Genomic DNA, 11,216 nt, shown 5'->3' on the forward strand with positions numbered 1-11,216 from the left:
CTGTTAATATGAAATAGTGCCTATTAAACAACGTGTTCAAACTGCTGCACTTCCTGAAACTATGATCTTTCCTGATTTTATTTCCATTTCCCCTCAAAAAAAGGAAGTGTATCACTGAAACTGATTTAGACTGGAGCTGTTACATACTGTATTTTTTTTAGAGATGGTTTGGTTTGTAGTGGAGAGCCAGAGTGGCAACAGATGAGCTTCTGTGGTGAAGATATAGTCTTCAATGTCAAAAATCATGTCCTCCTTATCAGCAAACAGCAGGTACAGATATTTAAACATCTCAGCCAGAAAGAATGAGTCCATCCTATGGAGAAAAAAGGTATGTCCTTTAGGGAGAGCTCATTTCTAGAACATCAGTAGAATAAATATTCCTAGTTCTCCATCTCTGAAGACTTCATGACTATTAGTGCTGGACATAATTCCATTAGCATTCCTTCTGCTTGGAAGAAGCTGTGTTTGGAGGGAAATGATTCAGCACATTCAGTACAAAACAGCATTAGAGAAAAAAACCAAATAAACATCCTGACAAACGTATAGATTTGAAGTATATTTAGCTTGAAAGTAACTCATCTATTGCTCTCAGACAAATGAAAGGTTATTAAACTGAAAATATTCTTCTAGAGCACCCTATAACTCTACTGAAACAGTGCACAGATTATTTCAATGCGTTAACAGTTCAATGCAATTACAAACAAGTAATTTAAGGCTTGGTTATCAGACTGATGACAGACACCTTCTCAAATCTTAATTCAATTACACAGGGAAATTTGATTTTTTCTGTATTTTTATATTTTAAAAAGTAATTGTACAAACTTTACCTGTCTTCATGACTTCCTGTACGAACATCCTTCATTGCAGCAAACCCACAGGGAACTCTGGCATACTTGTTCAAGTTTTCAATGAGGGTTTTTCCTACTTCTAGGTAGTAAGGGTCTCCTGTAGCCTATGAAATAAAACAAAAAAAAAATTTTAGAACCACTACATCTTGTTTATATCTTAAACTGGCTCCAGAGGGTAAGTTAAGCTGGAGATATGCTACTCAATTCTGTATTGAAATAAAACAGCAACAAAACTCTAGGTGCAAGAAAAAGTGCTCAAAGGTCAGAGGAGTGCATGTGACTGTACCTTATACAAGAAGTAGGTGCTTTCAGCAAATTCAGGCCTCAGAGGATGCTGAGCCCAGTGAACTCTGAAGTCTGTTGTGAATGCCTGAGGATGAAAAAGAACAGACAAAAATAAAATAAATGCAGGAATACAAACCAAACACAGGTTTACTTGAACTCTGTGTTAACTGTATAACCAGCCTAGCTTTGCTAAACACCATTTTGCAAACATACCTACCACCTGACACCTCCAGTGCAGTCAAGTGTCACTGCACACTGACAGATGGTTAAGCAGCTGTTTCTAAATTAATACCACAGGCTAGAAGTCAGATATCTAAAAATTTCCTACTCTATCTATTCACTCTTAACGTGCACTGGGAAAAGCCATTTCTGTCATATATTCACTACTATTTCACACTAAGATTTAAACCAAGTCTTTGCTTAGGGGATGGTCTGTTGGCTTAAATACAGCTACCTGCCCTTTTAAAGTTTCCTTCATAAGTACAAAACACAAAAAAATCAACCAAAAACCCATAAAGAGCCAAATTGCACCATTTTAAAAGCCCACAAAAAATTAATTCCAGTGCTTAGCATTCTTTGCTCTCAATAACCACACTAGGTGAATGTGATGTTAATTAAAATGTTCTCTAACAGAAATAAGCTTACACTGGAGGAAAGTCAGAATTAAACCCAGAGTCAGAACATTTCAAATATAATCTGAGTCATCACAGATTAAAGACACACACTTCAGCAGGTAAACAAGCTTTTCTGTGCACAATGGACTGGCTCAAAGACTTGCAGCATCTGCAGTAAGTTTGTGCGCTGACTTTCAAAGTCATTATACAAAATTTCACAACATCCTCTCAGCTGTCAGACCTGCAGAACTGCAAATCACATAAGAATGCTGTGGAAATGAAGCTCTGATTTTAATAACATATATACCTGCTGGCTTTTCAAATGGGCATCTGCAACTGCTCAAACTGAGGTAAGAATCAGTTTACACAATCAAAAATACAAATTTTTGATTTACAAAATCAAAAAACTACTACTTTACCTCTGGAAGGAAGTTATGCTTTTTTATAACCTGGTACAGCATCTCATGTGTTTCAATAGCAGGTCTAATATCACCCTTCAACACCTAAAATTAAATAATAAAAACATCACTGATTCACCAAGCATAGGACTAATACTCAAGGTTAAAAACACTCATGGTGTGTTCATGTAAAGCTACAGAGCAGTCACTACATATTGCAATTATTAATCCCTATCAGTGTAAGTCACAGCTACTCCTTAAGAGTTTTTTAAGCAAAATCATTGAACTCATTAAAATTATTGCCCATGTAGAACAAGGACTTCTGACATTTACAGAGAACTGGGGTGAAAGTGTCATTTAGTTGATCTCAAAGATGTCAATGGCACACAAAGTAGAAAACCAGTTACTAGCACAAAGGCAGCTTAATTGGAGTATTTTCATGACTAGGAGTGAAGGAAGCAAATTACAGGAACATACTTGTCCTGATACTCAACACAGCCAGAAAAGAACATTAACTTGCATCATGGCACTGAAGTGACTGGAAGACTAAATACAGAAATCATGGAATCAGAAAGGTTTAGGTTGGAAGGGACCTTAAAGCCCATCCAGTGCCACCCCTGCCATTGGCAGGGACACCTTCCACTGTCCCAGGTTGATCCAAGCCCTGTCCAGCCTGGCCTTGGACACTCCCAGGGATGTTCCCTCAGTATTTCTGAAAATCAAATTACTACACTTGACTTGAAAATCATATATCCAAGCCAGTTAATAATTTCTTTGTTATTAAAACCAACTCTACCTGGGTTTTACACCTTACCTGCAATCCAGGGAAGAAAGCAAGCAGAGAATCCATCCACGTCCGAGCATTTAGCATTGGTTTGTGAATATGAACATCAAGGAGAAGAGGTGGCTGGCTGATGTATCTCATTATGGCATCATAGTGCTGCCAAACACCAGGAAAAGCAGGAGTTTGTATCAATTCATTCCCCAAAAGAGAGACAGATCACCAGACTGGCATTGTATTTGAACGGAAAAGCCAGTACTACATCCCCAATCACTACTACATTTGGCAGTGCCTCTAATCTTTAGTTTTGCAAACGAAAACCAAGTGTAGTAAATACTGAAAAGCTCCACAGTATTACACTTGCAAAGCTTACCACATTTCCAAGGAATACACATACACAAAAGTACACCCAGCAGCCACGTGATTAACCAGGAATATCACAGTTAAGGCACATTTGTTTTGGCTGAATTTTAAAGCACACTCTAAAGAAAGCTGAAATGGCTTTCTCTGAACAACAGAATTCCAAAGCATATGGATCTCAGGAGGAAAAGGAGGTTAAAAAACCCACACAAAGCAGCTAGACTGCATGGCTCAGAAGAACTTCTAAACCCACTTAGGTCACTTGCCATGTTGCTGACTTCCAATCCTAAACTTTGTTTTCAGAAGGTGCAATACTGAGCACATGAGCCAAACTGACAGGAAACACTGAACAGGTGTAGCTCAAGGAAAATGTAACACTTAGGACCATGAAATCATCATTACACCTAAAGTATTACAACTTTAACTACAGAATTATTCACTTCTAATAAAAAAATCATGCTATATGATATAAAATCATTTTATGATTTAAGATGTTTTTCATGGATATTGCTATTTTCAAAATAAATAATGCTTTTATGAAAGAATTATGATGCTAACCAAGTTGCTCAGTAATTTATGAATTTTATAAAAAACCTAAGTGTGGTTTTCAGCTTGTATACTTAAATGTATCCTGGACATGAAGATCTGCAGTGCAAAGCAAGATCCACGCTTTGATTTTTTGTTGCTCCAGGACAGAATGAAATTGTACAATGGTTTGGAAGAAGAGAAGAAGAGGCCCTTGTGTTCTTTTACAGAAGCATTTGCTGTATTGGCTTGGAAATACAGCTTCTCCCATGCTGGGAACATGGATAAAGGCCTAGTAGGTCCTGATTTTTACTGGATGGGGTTAAAATAACTGCTCAGGTGACAGCTAATCACCCAAGATTAGCAAAAACCCCCAGTAAAAAGAGCTGGCACTAAACACAGCAGAAGTCACAGAAATTCTACTAAAGATCCCTTCTCAGGCTAACAGCTGACAACACAATTACTCTGAAATTTGTATTGCAGAATGCACAAACCTGAGCAAGGTGTTAACTTACCGTGTTAAATCTTTCCAGGAAACTGTCATCTCCCAGCAAGACATAGGCTTTTAATAAATATTCATAGTATGAATCTATTCCTGCTCCAACTCCACTATCTAGGAACAGGTGAAAATAAAAAGGAGGGTTTACTTTATGTAGCAATATGGGTATTTTCCACATTTTCCCACTCTGATTTTAAAGGCTCTTCCAGTGAAAGGAAAAGCCTCCTTTCACTGGGATTAAGGCACAGATGGAAGCAGAGACACAATACTGTGTGTCTGTGCCAAAGGCTTTGCACTATCAATGCACATAATAACACGGACAGACATGCATTGAAGACACTTATTTCACACGACATCACTTCTCCCATCCTATTTATATTTTTCCCATGTATTTATAGCAAAGTCTCTGAAAATTCATCCCAAGGCACTTCCCTCTTGGTGTTGAAGAGGATCAGGGAACACTTTGCCGTGAATAAAACCACTTTCTCTACCAGAGAGGGCTTTGGGGCAGCACGTTCCTCCACTGCCTATCCCACTGACATCTTTCAGTAGTCCAGGTAAGCTGGGGGCTGGTGAGGCCCCCCTGGCTGTGGCTCAGCCCCACCTTTGCAGACCCAGTCTCCAGTGTGGATGTTAATGGTGACCCCCACTAAGTTGCTGCTGCGCTGCCTCTTCTCCCAGATAAAGGGAACACTTTGCCATGAACAAAACCACTTTCTCTACCAGAGAGGGCTTTGCTGTCTCAGATCAGAGCCAGGCTTTGGGGCATCATGTACCTCCACTACCTATCCCACTAATAACTTTCAAGAGTCCAGGTAAGCTGGGGGTTGGTGAGATCCCCCCTGGCTGTGGCTCAGCCCCACCTTTGCGGACCCAGTCCCCAGTGTGGATGTTGATGGTGACCCCCACTAAGTTGCTGCTGCGCTGCCTCTTCTCCCAGATAAAATCCAGCGCCTTCCGGGCATACTCCTGCAACAACAGCAACAACAACAGGGAATTAGGGAAACACAGACACTCAACTCTCTGATTCTTCTGGCTATTTCAATTAAGATGCTAGGAAAGGAATAGAATGTTTCATGTCTAACAATTTCAGAACTCCTTCTGATCTTCAGAATATTTATTTTGTTTACTTCTGTATTGCTCTAACTACTTTCAACCAAATTTATTTCCTGTGATTAAAAAAATTATTTTAAAAAATCAAACCTTAAAAGAAAGCCCACAAACACCACAATCTCAACATATAGAAATGTTTTTGTGCAGCACAACTAAGACATCCATATCATGAACTCAGAATTGCTTTTCCAAAATTACAAACTGTAAACACTAAGACAAAAAATAAGTTATCATGGAAAGCAAACCTCAAATATAGATGTTCCTGTGAATCTGCTTAAAGCTGCAAACTCAAGGATCAAGGTACCAGCACAAGCTGTACACGTATCAGTTTCTGTTCCTGTTCGTGCTTCTGGATGTCTTACACCAAATTTTAAGTTAACCTAGAGAAAAACAGAGATTAACATATTTATTTTTCCTAGCTGAAAGAGTTTACATTCCTATGATTGTACAGCAAGTATATAATCTATGCTCTTTCTAAAGACAAGAAAAAACAGATCTCTTTGGTTTTGCTCTGCCAACTTAGACATGCACAGAGAACTATCCACAAATATCCAAAATCTCAACCCTCCCAAACAAGAACCTGTTGCCTGGTTCACTAGACATTTGAATAAGAGAATACACTCTAAAAATCTAATCTGAGCAATTTTTTTAGCAACAAATCAGGAACTCAGAACATCACAAGTGCTCCTGGAAATTTAGTTTTGTAAATATCTCACTACTCCTGGCTCTTAGAGTACCTGGAATTTATCAGCTTTTGATTTTCTGGCCACTTAATAAATACAGAAATGAGTCTGGAAACAGATATAAAATCAAAACAACAGAAGTCATGATTACAGTATAATCCAGCATTACAGAAACAGAACTTACTCTTGGGTAAGGGAGACCACTAGTGGTGTTAAAAGCAGGTAAAAGCTTGTAGCCCAGTTCCTTGGCCATGTGCAGGAGTTCACCATTGTACCACTGCATATATTCACCTTTTTCCTTCAGCATAATTGCCACTGAGTGCCCACCTAGGAGACCTCTAAACACAAGAGAAATCATCCACATCTCAAAAGGTATGTTCATCTGAACAGCAAGGACAACTCTCTACAATTAGCTGACATGTACATAACTGTGACCCAAGTTTTTAGACTGCTGATCTAATTCCCATTATAATCAAGGTTAGCTACCAGGATTTTGGAAGCAATTCTTCTTGTTTATCATTGGATTCAAAAATTCATCAATATTAGACAGGAATAGCAACCAAGACCTCCAAAATGGCATATAATAACTTAAAATTACATACTCTGATCCAGTATTGAGCCCCAGAGGTCCCTTCAAAGCTGAAATAATCTATGACCCCAGGTATCAAAATGTGGTAAATCAAGTATTGAACATTTGCAAGCCTGTTTCTCTAAAGCAAGCCCCCTGCTCCCTCAGCATGCTCATGGGGCTCTAAATCAGCAAAGCTGTGCCTGCAGCAGTGAGATGGGGCAGCTTGATCCAGTACCACTGCAGCAAGTCCTGCCTTGCATTTTAAAACCACTCTCTGACAAAGGCACAACTATTTCAAACAGATGGGATAGCACAGAAAGGTGTCTTAAAGACACACCGCCTAAAATCCACATTTTAGGAGCTTTGAAAACAAAAGTTACTCACCCAAGGACTCTTATGTTGGTTTCAAAGACAGACACAACTATGTCATTATCTAAATTAACATCCTTTATTACTTTTTTTACAGCCTCTTCAAACTCTTTGGTTTTATTTAACACCTGGAATACAACAGTGAGCAGGTGTTCAGTACCAGTATAGCTAATGCAGTCACAGTGTATTTGCATACAGGATATTTCAGTGCACACAAAGTTACCCAAGAAACATGAACATACAGTTTAAACCAGAAATACATCAGCAGTTATTAAGAGGTGCCCACCACTAACTGAACCTCTTGCTCTAGACTGTAAGTGACAGCAAATTCTTTTGTGTTAAGTTAGGGCCAAAAAAAAGCAATATAAAAAATATCAATGAAATGTGAAGGAACTGCTGTAGTCATTACAGCCAACTCCAAACTCCATTCTCACAGCACTTCAGAGTTCCCACAAGCAACAGTCACCTCCAGTCATGAAAAAGAAATCTAAAAATAAGTCTGAACATCAGAAGACAATCTCTTTTGTTTTATCAAATCTTATCAACAGATTAAGCTTACCACAAGAGTGTCCAAGGTATCAATTAAGGTCAGTGAAAACCTATGAAAGAAAATTTAAAGCAGATTTACTATAGGTCTGTATGTGTAGGAATTAAGTGATTTTTAATAGTAACTGATACCAGGGAAGAAACTAAATTCTCACAGACCACCAGCTGCAAAACAATCAGCTGTACTCAACATGTTTAATATCAAAACCTCTTTCTAAGTTTCTCCCCTTTGCTAGTGACCAGAATAGGAGCTGACAAAGAAGTTATGATTACAGATACATTTATTTACTGCAGAGCTTTCTAACTTCTGGTAAGCAAATTTAATTTTTATTTCTTGTCTCCAGTCAAATCTATTAAGAAACCCAGCATAAAAGTTTAAGTCGTTTTCCAACATCTGTTTCACTTGTTTTGTTTTTTTTTTAAAAAAGGGAAAAACGTTGAGATCAAAAGCCATTCCAAGCGAAATTTCTCATACCAGAAACTGTTCCAACACTAGCAAGTGGCAGGCTTAAAATAAAGAACTACTTTATTTATTCTAAAATAAAGAACTATTTTAGCAGTGTCCAAGGCCAGGCTGGACAAGGCTTGGAACAACCTGGGCTAGTGGAAGGTGTCCCTGCCCATGGCATTGGATGGCTTTAAGGGCTCTTCCAACCCAAACCAGGCTGGGATTCTGTGATTATTCCATGAAGAGAGAACATCAAGTCAGCTCCACAGTGTTTGAAACAAGAAGATCCTAATGAGGATCAGAGGTTTTCTCCAGGGCTGTTCCAGTGCATCCCAAGCTGAGGAAGCCTTTCCCCATCCCAGGAAGTATATCTATAATTGTATCTTAAATATATCTAATTCCAACAACTGCTCCTATGCTAAGACACACCCACAACACAGAATAGAATTTACAGAACATGATGGTGTTAAAACTGAACACTTTGGAACAGTTAAAATTGCCTACTGAGGAGCACACACCAAGAATTTCAATAAGAGCCCAATGTTTGAAACCTTGTAGGCAACATGTGACAACCAAAATTCCAATTGAGTGTTCTTATATTATAATTCTCTTGAATTTGTAAAGGTATAAAAAAGCATTCACAAAATGCCCTTACAGGAGACAGAGGTTAATTAATGACTGTGCACAACTGCCTAACAAATTCACAACTTTTTCTGTACAAGAGGAGGGAAATGATGCATTTCACATCTATATGGAAGGCTCCCAAGTTCTCCAGGGAAACAGAACTGACCCAGCTGCCTCACCCTGTCATTTTGTGATTGCAAAGACTGGCAGAGAACACAACTGATAAGGCAGCTGGCAAGAAAAAGGATTAGATAAGAAATCTGCTACATAATAATGTAACTAATTGTAAGGTACAGAATAAAGCCTGTATATAGAAAAAGAATAAATACATAAAATAATTTAATGCATCTAAGGGTACATGGTAGCTGGGAAGGTATTTTTACTCAAATGGGCTAGAAGGTATTTTTACTCATATGCTAGTATGTTACTTTTAAAAAAGGTCATTAAAAAGAATGGATTGAAAATACATTTTCATTACACTTTTCATATGCTGTGTCTCTGGATACTTCCAAGGCAGCAGGATTATATGGAAATCTCTAGACTAAAAAATATTTATACATAATAAAACATAGCCAAAATAACATGCTCAATATCCTACAGACAATTAGTAGCAATATTTAAGAGAAGGATTTCAGCTTTGATTAACACTATTGTGTTCAGAGACATTAAACAGTGCTATTAAAAAAAATCAGCTATTTGTTATTAAAGAATTTGATCTATAAACTGCACATATTCAAAGGTATCAATTACAACTGCATTTAGAGTAGGTCAATTTTGCCTTTGATTATTCCATTTAACATGGAAAAAAACAGTCCTTAAATCTACATTTTGCTAGCCAAAGGATCAGTATTTTGTACTACCAGCTCCCTTGAAAGAAAGAGTAGAAAACATTTCCATGTCTAAAATAATGTTTTATACTTCAGCAAAGGCCTCAGGCTATCATACACATGATAATCATTTGACTGCTTGTTTTCAGAAAACTTTCTACTTAAAAAAAGCACTTTAAATATCACTTATTAGGGCAGCATCATGGATAAGAGTTTATTGTTCTGTTCAGCACAACATTAACCCTTATAACCTGTACTACTAACACCAAAAATGTCAGACCACATTTGGAAGGTTTTCCTATGGAAAATACTTGGAGAATGATTTAAAAAAATTATTTTTGGATCTCATTCACTGGTCAATTATTTTCTTCTAATTAAGGTACAATTTCACAGGAGTTAACTTCATAATAATAACAACACAAGTGTAAGTTAAGTTAATAATAATAAAAACACTTCTTTCAAGTGTAAGGTAACCTCGTAATAATAAAAACTCTTCTTCCAAGTGTAAGTTTCTGGCCAAATCAACTGAACAAACAAGTTTTATGGGCTGCCAATTGTACTTCTATTCCTAGATGTTTACAGTGACCATTTCAGACACTAACTTTCCCAAGGCATCATCCACATCCCCTCGACTTGGCTCCTGACCCCGCACTCGTCCACGACAAGTTAAAGGCATGAGTTCATCAGCTGGATACGCATGCTCCTGTTGGGAACAAAACAGGGGAATCAGTTACAGTGCTCACTGCCACCCTTGGGAGCCTGTAAAAGGAATCCTCATCATGCTGCTCTTCAGAAAACCTGCATGGCCATCACAGAGCCCTGCAGGTGGGAAGGGACCTCCAAAGTTCATCTTGTCCAAGCCCTCTGCTGGAGCAGGGCCACCCAGACCCAGCTGCCCTGTACCATGTCCAGGTAACTCCTGAGCATCTGCAAGGAGGAGACTCCCTGGCCTCTCTGGGCACCCTGTGCCAGTACCTGGTCAACTCCACAGAGAAAAAGTGTTTCCTCCTGTTCAGAGAGAACCTCCCATGGTTCAGTTTATGCCCATTTCCTCTGAGCACTCCTGAGAAGAGCCTGGCTCTGTCTTCTTGACAGCCTCCCCTGTTAAACTCCCTGGAGTTTTCCATTCTCCAGGCTGAACAGCTCCAGCTCTCTCCCTTGTTAAACTCCCTGGAGCTTTCACTTCTCCAGGTTGAACAGCACCAGTTCTCTTCCCTGTAAATTCCCTGGAGCTTTCCCTTCTCCAGGCTGAACAGCCCCAGCTCTCTCCCCTGTTAAATTCCCTGGAGCATTCCCTTCTCCAGGCTGAACAGCCCCAGCTCTCTCCCCTGTTAAATTCCCTGGAGCTTTCCCTTCTCCAGGCTGAACAGCCCCAGCTCCCTCAGCCTTTCTTTACAGGGAAGATGCTCCAGCCTCTCCATCACCTTGATGGCCTTCACTGGACTCTGCACAATGAACTCACCTGGCTGAGGGTGACAGTGACAGGTAAGAGAACTCAGAAATTCAAACAAAACATTGATGAATTACTACACAAGACATAAAAGATGACATTCACCAAAAAAAAAAAACTAACAAGACTGAGCCTTTTACAAATATAAAAAATATAAGACTGACATCAGACAATGAATCTTAAATAGATCTAATTCAAATGAAGATGAAATTGCCTCCTTTAGAAGCTTAAAACAAGTGGTTTGGGATAGATATTTTCTCTTGATTTCAGCAGGC

General features: G+C 38.8%; 1 protein-coding gene across 1 annotated transcript in view; it reads right to left on the reverse strand.

Moving 5' to 3' along the window:
- Positions 1 to 11,216, reverse strand: part of EDEM3 (ER degradation enhancing alpha-mannosidase like protein 3) — a 23,888-nt gene that overhangs the window by 10,318 nt on the left and 2,354 nt on the right. The window contains exons 2-13 of the mRNA XM_031059178.1: positions 10,094 to 10,194; positions 7,606 to 7,645; positions 7,062 to 7,174; positions 6,291 to 6,444; positions 5,669 to 5,803; positions 5,174 to 5,279; positions 4,327 to 4,424; positions 2,960 to 3,085; positions 2,167 to 2,250; positions 1,135 to 1,218; positions 828 to 952; positions 148 to 313 (exon numbers count right to left, since the gene is read on the reverse strand). Of these exons, the coding sequence (XP_030915038.1) occupies positions 148 to 313; positions 828 to 952; positions 1,135 to 1,218; positions 2,167 to 2,250; positions 2,960 to 3,085; positions 4,327 to 4,424; positions 5,174 to 5,279; positions 5,669 to 5,803; positions 6,291 to 6,444; positions 7,062 to 7,174; positions 7,606 to 7,645; positions 10,094 to 10,194 (1,332 nt within the window). The remainder of the gene's footprint in view (positions 1 to 147; positions 314 to 827; positions 953 to 1,134; positions 1,219 to 2,166; positions 2,251 to 2,959; positions 3,086 to 4,326; positions 4,425 to 5,173; positions 5,280 to 5,668; positions 5,804 to 6,290; positions 6,445 to 7,061; positions 7,175 to 7,605; positions 7,646 to 10,093; positions 10,195 to 11,216) is intronic.

Source organism: Geospiza fortis, unplaced genomic scaffold (assembly GCF_000277835.1).
Source record: "Geospiza fortis unplaced genomic scaffold, GeoFor_1.0 scaffold229, whole genome shotgun sequence".
Classification (NCBI taxonomy): Eukaryota; Metazoa; Chordata; class Aves; order Passeriformes; family Thraupidae; genus Geospiza; species Geospiza fortis.